Source organism: Zootoca vivipara, chromosome 4 (genome assembly GCF_965207765.1).
Source record: "Zootoca vivipara chromosome 4, rZooViv2.hap1.1, whole genome shotgun sequence".
NCBI classification, from domain to species: Eukaryota; Metazoa; Chordata; class Lepidosauria; order Squamata; family Lacertidae; genus Zootoca; species Zootoca vivipara.
The window spans coordinates 78,935,187-78,957,780 of NC_142587.1; the positions used below are offsets into that span (position 1 = coordinate 78,935,187).

At 41.2% G+C, this 22,594-nt stretch overlaps 2 protein-coding genes across 5 annotated transcripts in view; one reads left to right on the forward strand and one right to left on the reverse strand.

Annotated features, from left to right (window-relative positions):
* Positions 1 to 5,846, forward strand: part of FLT1 (fms related receptor tyrosine kinase 1) — a 110,448-nt gene extending 104,602 nt beyond the window's left edge. For both annotated transcript variants that reach the window (XM_035114270.3, XM_088668251.1), the window contains 5 exons: positions 391 to 496; positions 636 to 778; positions 1,122 to 1,197; positions 3,031 to 3,122; positions 4,130 to 5,846. In XM_035114270.3, coding sequence (XP_034970161.2) covers positions 391 to 496; positions 636 to 778; positions 1,122 to 1,197; positions 3,031 to 3,122; positions 4,130 to 4,331 — 619 coding nt within the window. In that variant the 3' untranslated portion in view covers positions 4,332 to 5,846. The remainder of the gene's footprint in view (positions 1 to 390; positions 497 to 635; positions 779 to 1,121; positions 1,198 to 3,030; positions 3,123 to 4,129) is intronic.
* A 1,882-nt stretch (positions 5,847 to 7,728) lies between these two features.
* PAN3 (poly(A) specific ribonuclease subunit PAN3) overlaps positions 7,729 to 22,594 on the reverse strand; it is a 58,099-nt gene continuing 43,233 nt past the window's right edge. For 2 of the 3 annotated variants that reach the window (XM_035114556.3, XM_035114555.3), the window contains 9 exons: positions 22,360 to 22,476; positions 22,165 to 22,266; positions 18,909 to 19,074; positions 17,852 to 17,939; positions 16,101 to 16,240; positions 15,139 to 15,268; positions 13,523 to 13,587; positions 12,552 to 12,690; positions 7,729 to 10,719 (listed from right to left, as the gene is read on the reverse strand). In XM_035114556.3, the coding sequence (XP_034970447.2) occupies positions 10,579 to 10,719; positions 12,552 to 12,690; positions 13,523 to 13,587; positions 15,139 to 15,268; positions 16,101 to 16,240; positions 17,852 to 17,939; positions 18,909 to 19,074; positions 22,165 to 22,266; positions 22,360 to 22,476 (1,088 nt within the window). In that variant the 3' untranslated portion in view covers positions 7,729 to 10,578. Of the gene's footprint in view, positions 10,720 to 12,551; positions 12,691 to 13,394; positions 13,588 to 15,138; positions 15,269 to 16,100; positions 16,241 to 17,851; positions 17,940 to 18,908; positions 19,075 to 22,164; positions 22,267 to 22,359; positions 22,477 to 22,594 lie in introns of all 3 variants that reach the window. The other variant, XR_009557504.2, reaches the window with a different exon arrangement.

A 22,594-nucleotide genomic window follows, 5' to 3' on the forward strand; every position in this document is an offset into this window, starting at 1 on the left:
ATGACAAACTTAGTTGGTCTCTAAGGTGCTACTGGAAGGATTTTTATTATTTATTTTCTATGTAGCTTAACTCTGTAGAAATGCCTGGAATACTCCAAGAGGTTTGATGTATTCTCTACGGCACTGGTGGATCTTCAAGGCCCACAAATGCTCTGAACTCTGAACTTTCACCGTTTCAGTATTTGGTTTGAAGTACATAAAATCAGAGAGAGTTTAAGTTAGAAAGTAGGAGAGAGAGGAGGGAGGGGGACACGTATAGAAAATAATTTGAAAATGGATCCCAGGTTGCAAGTTTGGGTCCAGGGTGGCTCCCAGATCTGAAGTCTGCTGTTCAAATGCGAGCCATAGAAGAAGCAGCACCCACGACACGCTGTCTTTTGCTTTGGGCAGATATCAGATCATGCTGGATTGCTGGCAAGGTGATCCAAAGGAAAGGCCAAGATTCTCAGAGCTGGTGGAGAGATTGGGAGATCTACTTCAAGCAAACGTAAAGCAGGCAAGCAGCAAAACGCAGGGTGCACCACGTTTATGGTGTTTCAGGGAGGTCCTGGTGGACTCCCTAGGGAGCTTGGGGACTCCAATGCTTGGCATTGTTTTTACACTATTTCTGTTTGTTTATACTTCTGTTTATGTAGGATGGCAAAGACTATATCCCTCTGAATACTATATTATCAGTGGATCCTGAATTTGACCATTCCTCTCCAACGTCCCCTAATCCTCACGAGAGAGGAAATAATTCAGTACCAGCCTTGAATTACACAAGCGTCGAAAACACTGGGTATGATGGAATACCAAGATATTTTACGTCTATAGCAAAGTAATGACTAGCAGCATGGATTTTGTGCATGCCCCCTAAAGTTTTTCTGGAGTTTCCCCAACCATACAGAACAGATTTAGGGGGTGTGAGGGGAAAGAGGGGGCAAAGTCCTGTTGCACAACTGGATCTCATTCTGCTCATGCAACAACTTAGTTAAATCCTGCCCATGGAGTGTGTTTCTTCTCACCCTTGTTCAGATGTTCACAGATAGGAAGAATATAAAACAGAGCAGCTCAATGTACATACTGTATAGGGTTTGTTTTGAAATCATCTAACAAGCTTTTTCTTCTGCTTGCTTTTCAAGGAGATATGTTAATGCCTTCAGAATGAAAGTCAAGACCTTTGAGGAACTTTCACCCAAAAGCAAACTTGGATGTGATGTAAGTCACAATCAACCTACTAAAATGTGTGGTGTTTGCCGTTTTAGATTCAGCCTTGTGTTGCTGAGCTAAAGAGGAATACAACAGATCCTTTGTGGTCCTCTTCCTCCAAGATGGGCTGATGTTGTGGGAAGAGCGACTCGTTTTGCTGTGCAAGTTGGTATTGTCCTGTTGATGCACACGGCGAGAGTAACATGTTTAAAAGTAGCATTGCTTATTTTTTTCATACTGTTAATTAGCCAAATGGAAAATAATGTGCTGGGTGTGATATATCTGTGTGGAGAGTGTGTTTGTATATTGCAGGGACCTCTAGGAGGGATGCAGTGCACACTCCCCACCATGGCTGGCCTTTTCTCCGTTCGTCACAGTAGAGTGTGACAGTGGAACTAGTCTAATTACTCATTCATTTGATCTCTATCCAGTCCTTCCACCTGAACCTCAGGGCAGTTGATGGGCAAGGTCCCCAAACCACAAACTGACTTAGGAAAAAGTTGGGAATATATAACCTGATTTTTAAAGAATTACTTCGCTATTCTGACTTTTTGAAATCAATCACTCACCTACCTTCTCTACTGCTGTATTACCACTGAACCAAAAATGGTTCTTTAATTTTTTTAATTGTAGCTGGGGCACTGCCCCATCTGCTCCCATCACAACATGGAGGGCACCCGGTGTCATTTTTATTGTGCATACACGGTGATTTGTGCTCATGATGGTATTGAATGAATGTTTATTATTACGGCAAAAACAGCCAGCATACTAAAACCAGAATTTCTGCATAGTTCTTTACAAAAACGATCAGTGCCTGCAAAAGGTTCAGTTTTGGACATACCACTTCATTCCCAACCAGTGCATGTCTCATAGCTTCCTGCTGAAATCCTGTAACTTTTTGTCCCACAAAGGTTCTGGGTTGTTTCCCCACCCTCTTGCCCAATTTAGTTGAGCAAGAGTGCCCCCTCCAGATAGCAATAATGCAACAACGTGGCAAAAGCAGCACATAATAACCAATGCAGCGGAGGGGGCCGTCCAGTGTAAATCCACCACTAATGCGCTATTATTGTGCCAATGGCAGGACTTTTCCAAACTGGTGCTTTTCGCAGGTATATTCTGCAACACTAGAAGGGGACATGTACACACACACCCAGAACGTTTGGGGGGTGAGAAACTTTATCAGTGAGGTGGTTGGATAGGTAAACTAGGAATTTTAATCTGAGCCAGAGAAGAATTGGGAGTATGTAAAACTTGCTTCTGTGAGCCTGGTCTCCTTTTTGTGCCCCTGAAGCTTGTAACTGACTCTACACTCAGAGAACTCCAAGAACATCTCCGATATGTAAAGATATGCTAAACCACAACACTAAAAAGTGCAGTCCTACTTAGTCTCAGTAGATGAAGAGTGTCAGCCAAGAAGTAGTTATCAATTTGATAATTTTTCACTTTTTTGGAACAAAAATACTTTTTTACCACTGCACATACACCACTTTTCTTGCAGCTAACATAAGACTTCTTCACGTATTACCCAAAATACAGGTACAAGCTGTCTCTAAACATATATGAGTATTTGTGAGTGTACCCTTATTGATTTGTACAGCTAAGCTATTGTGTACACAGACTTAATGGCCGTTGAATGTTACATGTAAATATTGGTGTACGAACTCAACTCTTTGCATACACAGGTACACACCCTACGTTGAACACCCTACGTGGTTGCACTTCTACTAAAAAGTCAATCTAGGGCCATGTAGATGATGAGTTACTCAGAGTAAGTGTGTAACCTTAGTAAACTTGAACACGCAAGGAACAAAATTGCATTACCGAAGGTGTGTTCTCTTTCAGGATTACCAGGCTGACAGTGGGATGGTGCTGCCTTCAGAAGAACTGAAGCGTTTTACATGGACAGGCAGCAAACAAAAGCAAACTTTCTTTGGGTATGTGATTTCAACGACACTATTCAGTTTGTGGATGCAACGAAACACAAAGTGGGGACATTTGCTAGGAATCTATCTGTCACTTACCCCTATTCCTGTGAGCCATTTTCCTAGAAAGACCACTCTCCATTCATCTGCTGTTTGCCCCATGGGTATCGGGTATCATATGGGTATATCTTGTTCTATGGAGTGGCTTTTATGGGCAGTGGAAGATTGCAAAAGGGGGAAGATTTACACTTCTCCTCCCACAGCACTGCATAGTTCAATTTGGTCCCTGCCTTGTGTTTGAGTTAGCAATATACAAAAATGACCACATTATAGAGCTGGGGGCGGGGTGTGGATTTTGTTCTTAGTGCTCAAAGCTGCGCTGGAGCAGACACACAGCAAGAAGGGTGCATGCTTCAGCGCAATATAATCAGGATACTAAAATGGCAACACGACAATGGAGGGATGCAAGATGTTAGCCGCTTTGAGACGCGTGTTGCGTTCATAGCTGCCAAGTTTTCCCTTTTCTCACGAGGAAGCCTATTCAGCATAAGGGAAAATCCCTTTAAAAAAGGGATAACTTGGCAGCTATGGTTGCGTTAGCCACCTTCCTCTGCCTAGCTCCTCTCTAGGGAATAAGGACTTGCCCATGAAAGGCTGTATTAACAGGAATTATTCTAAGCCAGGCATCCCCAAACTGCGGCCCTCCAGATGATTTGGCCTACAACTCCCATGATCCCTAGCTAACAGGACCAGTGGTCAGGGATGCTGGGGGTTGTTGTCCAAAACATCTGGATGGCTGATGGTTGGGGATGCCTGTTCTAAGCAGTGAATGGACAGTAAGGAAGTTGGTCAGGCTTGCTTTAAAAAAGAAAAAGAAAAGAAGATTGAGTCTTGTTTTGGGCATGAGAAATCCTAAATGCAGTTCCCAAACAAGTTCATGCGCTATGGCAGTGGTGAGGATAGTGGAAACATATTAATGATACATAATTTTATTCTAACACGTCTACTTTTGCTTACAGCCTCCTCTCCGGCAGCCGAAGCAAGGAGTCTGTCCTTTGTGACACCGCAAAGCCAAAGGTTTACAGTTCCAGCTGCGGCCACATCAGCGATGTGACTCTGCCATTTACCCATGGCAGCACCAGCTGGGAAGGGAAGCAGATGCAGGGCTTCTCTCCTCCCAGCTATAATTCGGTGGTTCGCTATTCCACTCCTCCAGTGTAGCAAGGGAGGACTTTGAACTACTCAAAGCAGCTTGCTCCTCCACTGAGCTGCATCTCTCCACTATCACCATTTAAAATACGGAACACTCCTTCCTGCTACTCACTGACCCAACAGCACCCCTGTAGAGTACAGGTTATGTCTGCGCTGTAGCACTAGCTTCCACCCAACAGCAGGAACCCAATAACTATTCAAATGTGAGAGGGGGACAGCACTGTGCACTGTATCTCTCTCACTTCCTAAATACAGATCCTTACACTGGTCTCAGGCAATGTGATGGGCGGATGGTGAAACTGACCAGGCGAGAAGCTGCTTCTGGTCTACTTAGTTATACGCTTAAGGGAGATTGCACTTTTATTTTACCCGCAGTGTTTTGTAGATACATACCCATTTTTGCTCTCGTGCTGCTGTGGAATTGTTTCAGCTTTTGAAGGAATGTGTTCAGTAGAAACAGTTCAAGCAGATGTAACGGGACACAATCAATGAATGCATCAGGGGCAAGGGTAGCTCTGCAACACCTTATTAAACATTTCAAAACCATACAGAGGGTGTTGGGGCCTCAGCTCCCTGCATACCTCTTTACCTTGTAGCTTACTGAAGCAACATATACACTGCACGAAGAAAATATGCACAATAAACACAGGTAGGATTCAGGTTTTCTTGAGGCAATACTGGGGACTCCCTGGCACAGCATCTTAGTATTTTCCATGAGAGAACACACAGTTCTCTACGTATCTATTATATTATAGCCTGCTTTTATACTCCCAACTGCAAGTGACAGCAGAGGCAGAAAGCATCAGGCCAACCTGATGTAGCTAATCAGCAACAAAACTTGCATCCAGCTGCAGCTTTGCACTGTCTGAAATACCTGTTGAATCCTGTGCTGCTGCTATTGCAACTATTGAATTTATTTAGTCCCAAGAGTGTGCTGCTAGGTTCATTTTGCCAAGGGGCAGGTAGTTATGGTAGTGAACCATTGCCTTGGTTGACCAGTAAGCTACCACGATGGCTGTTCTGTAAATAGCAGCTGATGTCGGCCTTGCTGTTCCAAGTTGGTTATGCCTAAACTTGATTCATTTGTTTCGATGACAATTTGTCACAATTAACCTTAGCTGGATCTAGGCCAATAGCATGAATAGTGTTTGGGTGCTGGAGAATTTTAGAACACTCAGTTTCTAAAGCCATAAGTCTGTAACCTTTGTGCTCTTTCATCAGCCAACTATTCAGCCATGATTCTATTATTAAAGCCAATGGATCTATAAAGAGCTGAGGAGTGAAACTCCTGGGTTTATTTTCATGTAGGGCATTAGTTGTTGTAAAAACAAATATTTTTTTATCTTCAAATCTAATGCTTTTAAGAAACCTTTTAAAAAAACTGGAATTTAAAAAGCATTCTTTAAAATGAACTTTGGTAAGGATAACTGGATGTAAATATCTCCTACTTGTGCCTTAACTTTTACCATCTATTTTTACATATGCTTCCTAAAGTTTCACAATAAAATTTATTTCAAAGCTCCATTTGAGAGATTGTTTTGCTTGTGTTCATAATAATTCCATAATGTTGCAGAAGTGTCTCATTGAATTGGTCAGTTTTGCCTTAAAGCAGCAATTTCAAATAGCCAAAGTACTGTATTTGTCAAGGCCTCTCAGAAGATCAACCTTATTTTGGGGGGATGAATTCAAGCTAAGTCACTGGTAGTGTGATAAAGAGAAGCTTCTTCATTCTGTGGATCATTGGGCCCTTCTAAAGGTGAGTTTTTTCTCCATGGTCTATATGCAGCTGCATACATAGAATTCTGTACTTGCCCAAGGCATTGTTTGAATTCAAAGCGGTCAGCAGGAAAGGTGTGCTTGCCATCGTGTGTACCCTGTTTCCCCTTTTTTAATATGTAGTCATAAAGTAAGCCATGGCAGGGTTTTTAGGCATTTGAGAAATATAAGATATACCCCCAAAATAAGCCATATTTCCGTGCCGCGGAAACCAAACCCCACACCTCCACTCACAGAGTCACTCCATGCGGCCGGCACTGCAGGAGCGCGATCAGCTGTGAAGCGGCGCTCCAAGAGCTCCGCTTAACAGCTGATCACGTTCCCGCCTTGCTGGCTGCATCCCCGCGCTCCGCCTTCTTGTCCACCGCCGTCCTTGCCGCTTCCATGCTTGCGGCCAAGGAGCTTGGAGCGCCTGAGCCAGCGGCCTCCGCCTGGCCTGGCCAAGGACGCCTGCTGCCCCGCCACCCGGAACCGGTGGCTGCTGCAGCGCCGAGCACTCAAGAGAGCCCAGCAGCGCCCTGAGCCAGTGCCCTGAGCCATAAAAACCGACTGGTAATAATAATAATAATAATGACATCCCACCGAAAGTAAGCCACCCTGTGTTTTTTTTTTTTGAGGAAAAAAAGTTATGACGGTGTCTTTAAAAAGGGGAAACACGGGTAGCTGCAGAAAGGAATTGAAGACAAGCCTTATCCTCTGGCACATGGGCCAGTATGATGTGAAAGCATGCTTTTGCAACCCACATGCTTACAAAATATTACACAAGGTGAAGCCCTTAGAGCTTCTCCTGTTAAGCACACTCCAGCTTGAGGGAAAAAACCCAGGGACAATGAACAGCAAGGTCATGCATGCACGTTTAGAAGGTGTAAATATGAAAACTGGTCTTGCAGACTTTTTGCAGGTTTAAAAAAATAGCTGGCAGGATCCTAAAGTTTTTCTGCCCTCTGACTGCCAGAGAAAAAGAGTACGAAGCAAAACTTGCTGCAGCTTTCATTTTAGTCTACTTGCAAAATAAACTTTCTAAGCAAAATTCATTTCAAGCAACAGGTGGTTCCAGATTAATTTATGCAAAGAAAAAGGCATACTGGCAATTTTATGCAATTGTACAAAGTTCTAGGACTTTTTACACTTTATATAAAACATATCACAGGGAGGTTTGAGGGTACAAAGGCCTTGACCATGCCTTACTATATATATTTTCAGTTAATAGTTCAAATCAATAAAAAATGGAAAACTACATAAAACTCATGCGTAATTTTCCAAGAAGTAAATTGCAAAATGTATCTTAATTTGATATGGGAGCTCAAACAAAAGTGGAAGTTATTTTAAAAGCATTTTTTCAGAGGGTTCGGATTACTTCAGCATCTGGAGTCAGTTTGATAACAAACAGACGAGCTCTACCATTTGCCTATCAGCAAGAAATGCACATCACTGTTCTCTCCAGACTGTATACTATATCTGAACACCAGATAAACAATGCTTGCAAGCCAAACACTGTTCCACAAACCCTGCAGTAGAGTGGGGGGTAGAGTGAAATATGAAGAAAACAACTCCATAAAAGAGCTTAAGTCAACTACACAAGAAGTGGCACACAATACCCACACCTTTGCATGCTCAAAAGAAGGCTATGTTATTTCTGGTATTCTTTATTAAAAATACTGCTGTACACATGAAAAGAATGAAAAACAAGATTAAAAGGTAACACAGAGTGGGATCATGACATCAGAATGTAACACTGGTGCTTTTTAGGGGAAGCTGTTCACGTCTAAAACTTTACTGGAACAAGGGAAAATTAGAAGGAAAAGAAAGACATTATGTACCCCGAATAAAGTATTTACAGTGTAGCAAAAACAAAAACCCAAACAAGCAACCTAAGAACAGGTAAGAAAATTTAAATGGACTAACATCACATGATTTCAAAAGGTTGTCCTTTCTGTGCTTTTAGCTGTAAAGATAGGAAGGTCAGAATCATTTCCCCGCATGAAAAAAGTATGCCTTGTTTAAGAAAAACATTGCTGCGCTGTTTTAGGGATTACATACATAACTCTTCCAATGAATGGAACATGCTAGTTTCTGGACAGACAGCCTTCTAAATGGAATTATATTGGAGTAGAAGGGCTCTCCCCAAAAAAACACCAAAGCAGAAAATTCCAAAACACAGACCAAATAAAAACAAACAATTCTCCACATTGTTCTATGCATTACCCAACAGCAGATATTTCTTGGATGGAGTTTACTTATGGAAACTTATTGGCTCTCTGCTCTCTTTCAAAAATTATTTTTTTAACCTTAAACCAAGTCCTGAGATTACTGGGGCTAAAGCAATGTACACTAACAGAATGAGACAAATTAGCAAAATGCAACTTGCCGTTTCAGAGGTGGGCTTGTTGGTACAGCAAGGATGAGACTGGAGGCCTTGCATTACACCCCACCCCCCTTGCTTTTGCTTTTCCCAAAATATTGGTCCACAAAATAATCTGTCAAAAGGTTCCTAATTCCCGCAACTGAAGAGATGATCCCTTTCATTTTCAAAGAAAACAACAGTGGGGAAAAGAAAAGAAAAAGCCTCAGCCCGCATACAAATTAAGCATTCAATATTTCTTCTAGAATACAAGTACTACTTTTTGTACAAAAGAATCACAATATGATTTTTCAAAAACATATAAAAAGACAGCTGCTCTTCCTCATATACATGAGCGAATGATAAAAGACTGGTTGCCAGGTTCGTATCTCAAAGTCCCTGTTCCTTTGGAGATTAAAAAAAGGACAACAGTGTGGCAACTGTTATCTTCTCATTATTAAACATTATGCTCCGTTTAATTTTTCCCCCAGATAAAACAACTGATTTTATTTATGCTACCAAACCACAGGCTCTGCAATTTCTCATTTAGAGGCGCAACAGGTGTCCCTAGTCTTCCACAGCCTTCCTTCTGAAGAGCACTGCTTTCCTTGAGGCAAATCTAAAGGAGTGTCATCATTAAAGCTTATAAAACTGGACAGAATTATTAAAAATTCACCTGAAATTACAAATATTGAGAATTAATAAAATGGGTGCCAGTAACATCAGTTGCAAGTGCTTGGAGTCTGTCCTGACACCTTTTGGAGAGAGTTTCCACATCGTCTTCATGGTGAGCACCCAGTGCTATTAAAACATTCAGTGCTGGGGAAAGGATGCAGATATACAGTCTTCACTACTGCTTTAAGAAAGGGGGGGAAATTATACGTATTTGGCAGTCTTCAGTATCAAAGCGTAGGTGATCCACTACAAATTCCCTTGAATACCCAAGCTTGAGGACAAATGCAGGTCCAGTATCAGAAAGTTAATTGGGGGGGGGGGGAGAAATCCCAGGCTTGAAGACTGAATATTCATGTGTTGAGTATTATCAAAAGTAATATTACTTTGGGCTAAGCAGTGACTGCAAAGGCACAGCAGACCACCATTCTTCCAGAATCAGGCTATAAAACTTCAAAAGCTCTTGATGCCAGACAACTGCTGTGTGTAGTTAATCTTCCAAACAGTGTCTTTGTATCTGTATCCAGTGTAAAGTACCATAATAAAGCTGTGGTTCAAAGAACAAAACTTTATACAAAAAAGGATACCATAAGTAAATTAAATGAATAAACGCCCGAATCCTCAGGTCTGTAACACAATTCCTTTTAAAAATTCTATTAAAAATTGCATAAATGTGGATGCATCTGAATAGCAGGAAAATATACAAACAGGTATTTTATTTAAAAGGCGCTGGTTGTGTTTAGAGCAATTGGGATATGCTCTCAAAGTTACGGATCTCAAAATGGTGCTGTTTTGCTTAGACAAAGCTTCAGCCAAATAAAAGGGGATTTTACATGTGACATTTCTATAATACCCAACTTGATTTTTCCCCTTCCTTTTTTTAAAAATATGCATCTTCTGGTTTTGATTGGTGAACCTAACAGTGGGTGGCATAAGACACGGTTTTACAGAGGTTACAAGCTACACTGTAAATTTACAGAACACAATTTCTATGAAATTATTCACCTGGTCCTTTATAGTATTCTGGGGTGCAAATAATATCAAAACAAATAAGTTCCGCAGTATATTCAGTGGCAAAATAAAAATAAAAATCCCAGAAATGTCCTTGCAAAGAGATTCCCTTAGTAAGTATCCAATGTGGCAAAACACCGGAGATCAGAAAAGTCTTTAAAAAATTAAAATTAGTGCATATACGAGTGGAAAAAATAAAAGCAGGAACATCATACTCTCCCGATGCGTTCCTTATTTTAAAATAAATTCTTCACAGATAAAGCCTCCAATGGCAGCCAGAGCTCAAGGGTAAGCAAAAACATTCTTCCCTTCAAGTAACAGTGTACCTGACTGAAGTGCAACATCTCCTGCTGTTTTGTTTCCCAAAAGTGTGAAATGAGATGACGACAATCAGCTGTAGTGCAATTTGCTATTAGTTATGTTCTTCAGCAACGTCCTGCATGCTTTCAGCAAGTACTACAACTGGCCGTTCGCGGCTGCAATCAGTTCTTGAAAAGTGTTTTCAAAGCAGCGTTTTAGGTCACTATACGTCACCACAAGTACACTCTTCTCATCTCTGGAAATGAGGCTTATCTTTTCTGGCACACCAGCATCTAGCTGAAATCAAAGTGCAGAAAAACTTCCATTTATATTCACATAGTGGGACCCGATACCATATTCATAAAACTAATGGTTTTGACTGGGGGATCTTGGGTTTGTTCATGTGGTGGGAGCATCCCGAATACAGCGTTCTGCCTGCAACTCCGATCAACATCTCCTTGCAGCCTTGGGTGCCTGCTGAAAATCTGTTCCAGGAGGTCGGGAACCCCTCTGAGGCAGCACGAGAAGGAAGTGCGGGGGGGGGCAGGGGGGCAGCTAAATAACAATAACGACGCAGGATGCGACAGCTGTGAAAAGGGTAAATTAGGGATTGCTAGGGAAAGGATTGAAAATAAAGCTGCCCATGTCATAATGGCCATTATCCAGATCTATGGCATACCTGCAATTTCAATGTTGTGTAATAATGGTCACCACACCTCAAAGTCTACTGTGGACCTGGGAAAGGTGCAGAAAAGGGCAACCAAAACCATCAAGGGGGCTGGAGCAACTCCCCCTATGAGGAAAGGTTGCAACATTTGGAGCTTTTTATTGGTGGGAGTAAGGAGGGTTTATGATAGAGCTGTATAAAATTATGTGGGGGGGGGAGGGGAGGGGAATGGATGGAGATGTTTTTTCTCCCCCTCATAATACTAGATCCCAGGGCCATCCAATGAAAGATTCAGGACAAAAGTACTTCATCACACAGTGCAGAGTTAAAACTACAGAATTCGCTGAAAGGACCCTCAAAATCGTTCAGCATGTAGTAGCTTTCCATATGCAGGGATTACATGACAAGTGGGAATAGTCAAACAGGCAATCATTCATAAACCACACCACACAACACAACAAATAGCCTTAGGGCAAGAGTACTGGAGAAAGATAGGGATTGGTCTCTAGTATTAGAGCATTAGGCATTTTGTTCCTTAAAGTCTAAACTGAACGAAGAGATCCCTATCAGCTTCTGAATTTAATGTTAAGAGGTCAAGCGCTTTGAACTAGACACAACAATAGAATTTTCACTGAATATAATGTACAAGAGAGCCCAGGGTTCAGATGTAAAGCTAAACCACAATTTAGCACAGGCACCTCCAAACTCGGGCCTCCAGTTGTTTTGGGACTACAACTCCCATCATCCCTAGCTAACAGGACCAGTGGTCAGGGATGATGGGAATTGTAGCCCCCAAACATCTGGAAGGCCAAGTTTGGGGATGCCTGGTTTAGCACAACGGGGGAAAGCCTGGTTTACCTTTGAGCTCATGCTTCCCCTTCCTCCTTCCTCCTCCTCCTCCTCCAGTGCAGCCACGAAACTGGAAGAATTTGCTTTTTAAGCTAAGCAAAGTTTGTCACATCTGACAAAAACAAACCGGTAGGTTTAAACTACCTTTTTTTTATGGGAACAATTCATGGTCAGAAACTACGGTTTGATCCTTGCATAAACCACAGTTTAAACTACAAACAATTTGTCCTTGACAGATGTAGAGCCAGTTAGTTTTAAAACACAGATGAAGAGGGGAGCAGGCAAGTCCAAAACTCCCTGCAATGCATCACAATAGCACAAAGCTAGGGTTTAGTGTCATATCTGAGCCAGGCCAGTGTGTCTCACATGCACACATTGCTTCTGATGCAGCCAATGAAGCACTCATTTGCACCACCGACACGTAGGGCATTTTAACAGTGCCACCATGCACACCGTGTGAACTCACCTGCACACACAGCTGAAGGCCAATTTGAGAACCATATCTGCTTTAAGACAACTTGCTTGCAGCCCAATTAAAAATAACAGGAGGAGGAAAGACAGACTAGTTACACAGTTTATCTGCAATAAACGTAAAATACAGTCACTCATTTACCTTGTTAAGACAAGAGATAATGTGACTGAGGTCTATCCAAGGAGTGCCCGTTTCTGTCACCTGATGAAAAAGATGATCCCTAAACAGCTTCAGGAGGTATCTGTCTCCAGTTTCTGACCATGTTGGGTCCTTCTGAAATCTATTGTAAAACAGAGTGTTTTGTGTTTCTTAGTACAAGTACAAGTTCATAAACATCTCAGACTAAGTGTTCTCTGAAGAAGTTTCTACTTTGTAGCAAGTTATTCCCCCCACAATTTAAGGAGGAGGAATGTGCGATACACCCTTCAGTCCAGAGTTTAAAATTAAAAAACAAACTCTTCATGGGGCTAAAAGCATCTTAAGCAACTATGCTGCACACCTCTTTCCTGATATCATAATTTAGCTGATTTTGAAAACCATGTTAATAAGGTTTTTAAGTGGGGGGGGGGGGGAATCCCTACTAGTTCCCTAACACTCTGGATGAATCAAACAATCTATTGCTTAAGGTTACATTTGGCACCATTAGTCATTGAGGTCAGACTTACAGTGTCCAGGAGAATGCAATCTCTACAATTATCAATTACTGCTCCCAGTCTCCAGAGTTGGCACTGTAGCAACTGTATGCACATGGAGAGTATTTGCTGCTGTTGGGAGAAAAAACTGAAATACCTTCCCAAGAATGCACCAATAGTTTGGAGTTTTAAAATCGTTTGAAATCTTGCAACTCATGAAACATCACCTTGCACTAATAATTCTCTATCTTCAGGCAAGCCTCAAACCAGGATCTATTACCCAACTGAAAAGTGAGGGGTAAAACACATATTCACATACAAGGAAGTTCTGGACAGTGTGCTACCAACTGACCAAAGTAACCTAGCCCATCTTTCAGAGGCTTCTATACTTTGGAAGTCCATCATCATACGTGAACATTCAAGACTCTTTGTTGGTGCCTCTTTAAAACACACTGATGCAGAAAATGCTGAATTCCTTACTCTGGCCTCTCATTGATTGTTCCCAATTTTGCAAGAAGCCGAAATAATCTTCCATTCTGAACTTCCTAAATGACAAGAGAAAAATAAAAGCTTGACAGGTGCTATTTATATTTTGCTCTAGTATGAATTATAATCAAATAACCATATAGTTAGATCCGGGGGTGGGGATTAAACTTACATTTCACTGAAAGGGATGGGACTTAAATGTCTGTCATGTTGCTTTTAATGAGAACTTGGTTCAACTTAAGTCTTTACACTCCATACAAAATGGACAGACCTCCTTATCTACTTTTTAATCTTAAAAAAGACTTTTCAGGAAATCACACCTTGCTTGATAATCACAGGAGAACAGAGGAGAACTAGTATACTTTCTTATACTTCCACATCTTTATGATCTAAGTCAGGGGTCCCCAAACTAAGGCCCGGGGGCCGGATGCAGCCCAATTGCCTTCTAAATCCGGCCCGCGGACGGTCCGGGAATCAGCATGTTTTTACATGAGTAGAATGTGTCCTATTATTTAAAATGCATCTCTGGGTTATTTGTGGGGCCTGGCCGGTGTTTTTACATGAGTAGAATGTGTCCTTTTATTTAAAATGCATCTCTGGGTTATTTGTGGGGCATAGAAATTTGTTCATTCCCCCCCCAAAAATATAGTCCGGCCCCCCACAAGGTCTGAGGGACAGTGGACCGGACCCCTGCTGAAAAAGTTTGCTGACCCCTGATCTAAGTAGTAGATTTGCCTTCATTTTTCAGCAGGCTGTATCATAGCACTGGGCAGCAATTTCCATCATGCTTCCCAGATCCATTTTGAGCTCCAATCAGTGCTGTTATTTGAAGACCACTACAGGGCAAGGTGCCCTTCAGCAGGCAATGTTAGAAACTGAGATGTGAAAGCTAGGAGCTAAATGGCACCTTAAACCTAGGTTACGGGCACAACAATGGAATGTCTAGGTGCGCTTTTTCATGACAACAATACAAAGCTGAAAGTGAATGAACTGCAGCTAAGATATTATGTTCATTTTTCACATGGTCTAGTCCTTCCCCTGCCTCCCCTAATATTCTTAAAAGGGTCTCTTCTCCAGTCTTCAGAGAGTAGCTGGAAGTGGGGAAGCAGAAAAGGGTCCTCCTGTCCTTCCACTGTAGTTTGAACCTGAAATCTTAGGCACAGTACTGCATCCAAAGCTCAGAAACTGCTTGTGCTAATGAAATTCCATATCTCAAAATGTGTCTAGAAAAATGGGAGTTTCAAACACTGTCAGCAGGTTAGCATCTTAGCTGAGATACCTTGCATCTCACCATTGCCTTTCTAAAATGGGCAGAAGTTAACAGCTTTACCATCCCACTAAATAGGATTATTAACCAATGAGGTACGTGAATATGTATGGATCAAAGTGAAATTTGTGGGGACCCTGAGGCTGGAAAACCATTGCTCTGTAACAAGAGTATCTTCCAAACTGTATTATCGTTTAAACAGCAATGGGGGACAGATGGGTACATCACCCTATGGCAAGATGGCAGATCTCAATCGTACTACATTTACAGACTTTGGGAACCTGTTGGCAATACCAGCTTCCCTAAGAAAAGAGAGATAAATGTGCACTATCTTTGCATTTACCTTTGCAAGGTCTTCTTCTATTACATCATTTCTCATTTGGGCAGCATCCAACTGAGTATAGAATCTTGCACCAATCATAGGCATGATATCATTTACACTTCGAAGCCTGTTTTGGTCAGTCAGCAAATACCTAACAAGGCAGTTTTTAAAAGTTACTTTAAAAACGGGGCTAAAGAAATAAGTTTCTTTTAAAAGAGGTTCCATCTGTGAAAAGTAATTTTATTAATCTATAAAAGCGAAAATATGGCACAAAGCTCTACTTCACATACAGAACATTTAACACCACTGCAGCTATGTGAAAGACAGTAGCAACATTAGGAGGTGGCATTCGAGGCTATATTTATTTGACTGGCTGATGATGTAGTGCAAAGTTGTTTTCCATTTTTCCTTTTATCCTGCTCTTCCTCCAAGAACTTCAGGCAACACACCTGGTTCCCATGTTTTATCCTCACAACAATATTGTAAGGCAGATTAGGTTGTGACTGCTTCATGGCAGAATGGGAATTTGAACTCTGATATAATGCAACTTTTACTATACAAGTATAATGCATAAGGAGCTAAAAACAAATATGTCAGGATCTGAAAAATGCTTAAGTTTGAGGTTAAGGACAATAATTTTTTTAAGTTCATGCTAATTTCAGTACAAGTCAACAGTAACTCAAGAGATTCAGCTACACAACGTTTCTAATTAGGAGGGTAAATTAATTTTGTTCCGATACCTTCCCCACTCACCGCCATCCCTCTATATCTGAACAGTCATACAGAAATCCTTCCACATAGGTGCTGTTCCAAGGGCAAACTAATCATGCTGGAGAAGATCTTGTGCACACACATTCAATGTAGGAACATCCCATGAACCGCCACTCCCAATTTAACAATGTGTGCATGAACAAACCGTAAGCAAATTGTCACTGGCATGTTTTAATCTAGTTTAAAAATAAGTTGATTTCAAAGTAACTTACAAAATAAGATTCTTCAAATCAGAGGAATAGTTGATTGTCACCAGTTCCATTGCTTTCTGCAAATTCTCCCTCTGAATTCCTGCCAGAGAATTGCAAGCCAAAGACAACACCACCTTCCCAAGGGAGATCAAGTCTGCTTGCTAAAGAAAAGTGAACAAATAAGTCTAACCAGGGTCAGTAGAATATCATTAGCTTTCCTAGCACTTAAAAAGAGAGAGATAAGAATACCTTAGATAGATCTATTTTAACATAATGCTCAAAACTGAAAAAATTATCACAAACCACTTCATCACATATGTTTAATAAATATGATGCCATATAGTCAAGTTCAGTTCCACTTACAACTCTCTCCTTTACCCAATTTGCATCACTATGAAGGGGGAGGGGAGAGAAGAAGAAAATTCTTTTTTTCTGTTCTGATACTTTTCTTTGCTGTGCTATGCAAAGCTAGAGGGCTTTGTTTGGTGCCGACAGCCAACCCTGAATCTGAGCATTTAAATAGTTGTTTAAGGGGAGGAGGCCTTTGGAGAGTGAGAACCATGGCGTTTTATCTTTCTTTCCACCTGAAAGTGTACAGTGCAAGGTGGGGAGCACATTAACCTCAGGACATGTGTCCCTCCCCACAAACGTTATTCCCCCTTTAGAACACTTACTATAAACTACTAGGGCTGTGAACAGGTCAATTCACTATTCTCCACCAATCTCAACATCCAGTTTCCTAGCTCCCTCCCTCTCCCTTAACTTACACTTCAAGCAACTATACATATCTTGGAAAGCTGCATATTCTTCTCAGATCTTTTTTTAAAATTAAATTTACAAATATATGCATTGCAAAAGCATATAGCGGCACTGTGTCTTCAAGTTTCAAGTCTTAAAACAATTAATTGGCTTTCTGAATGCAGTACTTCACAGGAAAAACTGGCCCTATTTTCCTAAAGTCGATGTCAAAAGTACGTATGCCTACCTACACAGCCCTCTCATTTTTCTGCCAACAAGTGAAGAGAATCCTTTCCAAACAAAGAGGTGAACATGTAAAACAGTTGTAAACTTAACAATATATATTGTGCTTCACCGGCTGGACTGAGGTGTTTTTCCTTTAGTGGAAAGTTAAGAACAAAGAAGAAAAAACAACTTGGTTTTATGGCAAACTTGCATGCTCTCCATTCCATCTGGAAGAAGTTAGTATGATTGTTGCTGACAAAGCTAAGGTGTTTCTTTAGTTCTGAAACTCAGCGAGACTTCTTCCCATCTCCCATTATTGGTTGTTGTTGAAGAGGGTTTTTAGAAAGGATGAGACATTTATTTTAATTTATACACAATATACCCAAGTTTGATATCACTGATTCAAATGTATCCCTCACTACCCTTTGCTCTAATCTGTTTTTAACACACTCTCTATCTTAAATTGTAAGTTTGTTATAGAGGCAGGGACTTGCCTGCATTTTGCTTCCAAAACTTTGCAAAGCACTGCTAGTGCTGCATGAATTGTAATGGCAACTAATGAAAAGCAGTCCTTGCCTATATGCAAAGGCAAATCTTTTATGTTTTAATCCTACCAGCAGAGGAGGCTGCTTTAATAAAGCTCATCCAGTTGCACTTCTCAAAGAAAGCAAATGTACAGAATAAAGAAAAGCATGTCAACACCAAATGTTCTTAAGGAAGGGGGAAAGCAAGATAAAAACAATGCAATCATCGATGAATATTCACTAACCAAATAACATGAAGTAAAAGGGACAATATTGTGATCTTACCTGATACTGGGCCATGAGGGCCAGGGGATTGTTTTGGCTGTTATCAAATGTTAACACATCAAAGACTCCAACGCAATTCACTCGCAACCTTGACAGGAGAAGGATTATATAGGAGAAGAGAATTATAAAACTCCTTAGTCTGCTTGTTAGACTTCCTCTGCGACTTCTTTAGTTACATCAGCAAAGTTTTGCTAACAAACTGGTATTAAAGCCAATGGTTTATCAATCTGCGAGAGTAGAAGGAGGGTGCACTGACTCTGGGCACCCCCCCCAAATTATGAGGAAAATTGAGATGATGCAGGAAAGGCTCTCAAGAGCATTGCCAAGGTGTCTTGAGTCAGATAAGAGACTCCTTAAGTTTCTGAATGTGTCTGTGGGGGACCTTTCATTCTGATGAACAGGTCTAGCTTTGAATCATGGGGATTTATTTTCTGGGGGCCCTCCAATCAGAGTGATAAGCGGGAGGGATGTGGAAGTAAACATGGACTGTCATTCTCAGTGTTTTGACTGTGAGAATAAGCATGCAAGTGGCAGAGTTGGACTATCTGGGCGGCCTTCTTTCCAAATCATTCCCCCCTCCCCCCCAGAACATACTTTCAGGAAGGGGCAAGGACAGCGAGAAATAAAACCCAGCTACAACCAAGACTTCTTCAGTATTTTAAAATGAATGTAAAATCACCTAGCATGATAGCCTCTGGCTCTGTTCAATTGAACTTTGGCAGGTTTCATGACTACAGTTTTCACAAACTAGGAGAATAGCGCCATTTCTATTTTCTCGATCCAAAACGAGCTTGCCCTTGGGGAGAAGCTCTGCATCCATGTTCCTGAAATTTAGCTGGCTTCACCACCTTAGATTATCATTCTGAAGACAAACTTCACACATGAAGGAGAGGAGCTTGAGAAGGGATCAATCAATCTCCCTCACTATCCAGCAACCCTAGCGAACATTTTGTCTCTATCAGTCCTCAGTCTAATTCAGAAACAATACTAGTCACCTCTGTATGCACAGGCTACACTTGTAATCAACAATGCAATGTTGAAACATGTTTCATGTTACCTTGTTTTTCCAGTTACCAGAATCTTGGTGGGGTCCATTACCCGACAGGCCAATCCTGCTGTATGAATGGTCCGCAATGCAGAGCTGAGCTGTACAATGTAGGCCCAAATCAGGGATTCTGGCAACAACCCTGCATGTTGCCGAGGCAAAGGTCCATCATGCTGACCTATCAGAAGAATAGGAGAAAATGAATGAAATCTACAACTCTCAGCTGTGTAAGTCCTTGGATAATGAATACAAAAATTCTTTCAAAATGCTAGTTAATTAAAACCATTATCTGCTTTATTTCAAAGCAACTGGCAGTTGTAAGAACAACCCACCCAAACCAATTACAACTGCTGCTTTGTTTTACTTTTAAGTGTACTAAAAGTAAGACAGACTGTATAAAGATGGAATTTTATTGAGCAGCTACAATCCCTTAGTGTATCATAATTTTTGGTACTGGCTGCCACAAGATGTGGCACCATCCACCAGCTTAAGCAGCTTTAAAGGTGGATTATACATTAGTTTACCCATAAATTGCTATTAGCAAAGATGGCTTAGCAGAATATTAATGTTTGAGGCAGTGTGCCACTGAGCACCAGTTGATGGATGGCAGCAAAGGGGCAGCATTACTGGCATCATGCCCTGCTTGTGACCTTATCACAAGCATTTCTAGTTATATATTATGTCAGACTGGATTAGGTGGGCTACTGGCCTGGCAGCGAGCAGGGCTCTTCAAATGTACCAAGCAAGCAGCAAAAGAAGCCACCATATACTGCCAAAGCCCTTATTCATACTACATCAGAAGCAATGTTGTTTCTGTATTTCCATATAAAAACAAAAAAAAGGTATCCAAGTTAATGAACCCAAATCCCATCGCATGTTTCAAAACATATGCTCAAATACACAAGCAACAAATACTATGACTCATTAGATTTGGAATGCTTCACATTTTTCATCCTAGGGTTTTGCTTCATGACTGACGGTTGACAGTAACCCTTTAAGAACCTTTCAATGAATCAAGCACTTGAGGAAATAATGTGCTTCTGGCAATATACTACAGCTATTATCTTTCAAAAACTCCCCATGTTTTTCAAAGATAGTCAAGCAGGTTAACACGACGTGAGTTCTGAAGAAAAGGAATGGTGTTTGGGTGTGTTTGTTAACGCCAGAACTGTGGATAATGAAGCCCAAATACAATGTAGATCTGAGTTGTGATTCAGAGGCATATATCATGCACATTGCCCTCAAGAGGAATTCCACTCAAGGATCACTTCCCACAAATAGCTCTTTAGTACCCCAGGTTTGAAGAGCAGCTTTGGTGTTTGGTACCAGAGCAGTTTAGCTACTTTGCAGTGCAAACATACTATGCGCCATGACCTTTCTCCTGCAACAACCCCCTTAAAGTGCATCACACAGATGTACATACAAATGCCTCTTGAGTGCATTCAGAAATAAAAGCATTTCCGGAATAAGCTTTCTACTTTTAGCCTCACAAAAGTGAAGATCTTTACACAAGCAATACTGAATGAGGAAATACTTTTAGTAAGTACAAAACACAGCAATTTAGGAAACACACACTGCTGCCTTCAATCTGCTGTGGATTTGTGGAAAACTGTTCAGTCTGTTGTGTGAAATCAATAGTACATCTAGAGATTCGTTAAAAAAATGGATTTTGCTTCTTTCAGTAAGCCAGATCACATTAAATGTTTGCTTTCAATTCTGCATCTCCCCCCTGCCTTCACTCTAGTGGTTTGGGTTTTTGTTCCGGTTTGAAGATAAGCAACTTCCTGCTCAAACCAACAGGGGCTGCCACATTCAAGGGATGTTAACCGGGGCACCCCTGGTTCACAGGTGTTCAGTGCAGAAATAAACTGAACCTGTTATGCCTTCATTCATCTGTCAGAAAACTTTATTATACCACATCCTAGACAGTAAAATTCTGGATGGTGTTAACAAATGACAAGGCAAAAAAAAAAGTCTTAACCACATACAATGTGGAAAAACCACCATGTAACCACAATTCTCTTCCTTTAACTGTCAAATACCAGTTGTACTAACAAGTGATGAAGGTGTTTAAAGCACATTGTACTAAGAGACCCTATCTTAATATGAAGCCTTGTGCTGCCAAATACAAGTTAAAGGAAAAGAGAAAATTACAACAAAACCCTGTTTCTACACGCACGCACACACACACACACACACAGAGAGAGAGAGAGAGAGAGAGAATTATGTTCCATACGTTTTGCCCTTTGTACAAATGCCTCTTTTAAAAACACACACACACCACCATTACAAATGGCTAACCTACCCCCCCCCAAAAAACCTAAGCCACGCTGCAATCAACTGAACTCAACCCACCAAGCTCCAAAGGGTTGGGAGAAACTCAGATCAGATTTATGGGGTGAATGAAGAAAGAAGAGGGAAGAGAACTTTCACTGTACAGTCAAAAGTCCTTAGGGTGAAAAAAACTAATTCATTGAATACCTTAGTCTTCATGGGAATTTTTACTGTGAATTCTAGTTTGTGGATTGGGATGGAGGATGTTCCTCTGATAGGGAATGACAGCTCCCTCTGGTGATGACAGGTGGGGTCCTAGAAAGTATTCTGCCTCCTATCTGGTGGGAGGGCCACCCCACTCATCAGACCAACCCAGTCTATGGTTGGGAATGACTGGGTCTGGCTTGCTTTCCTCAGAGGCTTGTCTTCCTGGCTTGTTTCCTAGTCTTCTTTTTGTCTTAAATCTGGGAATCTTCTATTAGCATGTCTGAACTGCCTCTCATTCCCCTTTGTTTCCTCTTGCTCCCAAGCAATGTGGGGTTTTTAGTGCAAGATACCCCCCTCCCCCGCCTTTTTGTCAGTGCAGGCTTTCCCCTTCGGGTTCTTTGTTTTCTCTCCCCTTTCCTTTAGATTTTTTGCTGTAAAGGAAAAGAGGTGACTCCCATTTGGAGGCAAAAGGCTTTCTAGGACCCTGCTTGTCATCACTAGATGGGGGTGCCATACCCTAAGAGAGGAATGTCCTCCAGTCTGATCCAGCAAACTATATTACCTATAGTAATAAAGTATTACACTGAGAGCCCAATGTGAATGCAGCATCAAAACCAGTTTGCAATAACCAGCACAACTGCCATGTATACGATATGTTCTGAACACTTCAAGAAGCCTAAATTGCAGCAAAGCTATGTACAATGCAAAGTTACAATACTTCAACTGTTGCTCCCTAATTTTTGTCCACTGGAAAAACAAAAACATAGATCTCATTTGCTGGCCTTACCCCACTTCCTTTTTGTGAAATAGGCATCAGCACTAGGATCATTGAAGTGTCTGCTCATCATAGTCTCTCCTCCAGCGTGGAAGTCATAGGCAAACACAAGAGCTTTTCAAAAAAAGTCCGAGGCGAGAATTAGGTATGCAATTGATGCAAGTTTTCCAATATGACTGGCTAACATCTTAAAAATAAGAAACTTACAATGTTCTCCAAATGCTTTAGTGGTGAATACTTCTCGCAATGTGACAATGTTTGAGTGTTGGATTTTTTTCCACATGTCAACCAGCACCATGCACTTTGTGTTAACAAGACGAAAACCTGAGAAAGAAAATCTTTCACATTTCAAAGATTTTTAGCTATTTTAAGGTCGCTTTCACATTTATTCTAAAGTACTAGAGTGCTAGCAAAAGACACAACCCAAAAAACACACATCTGA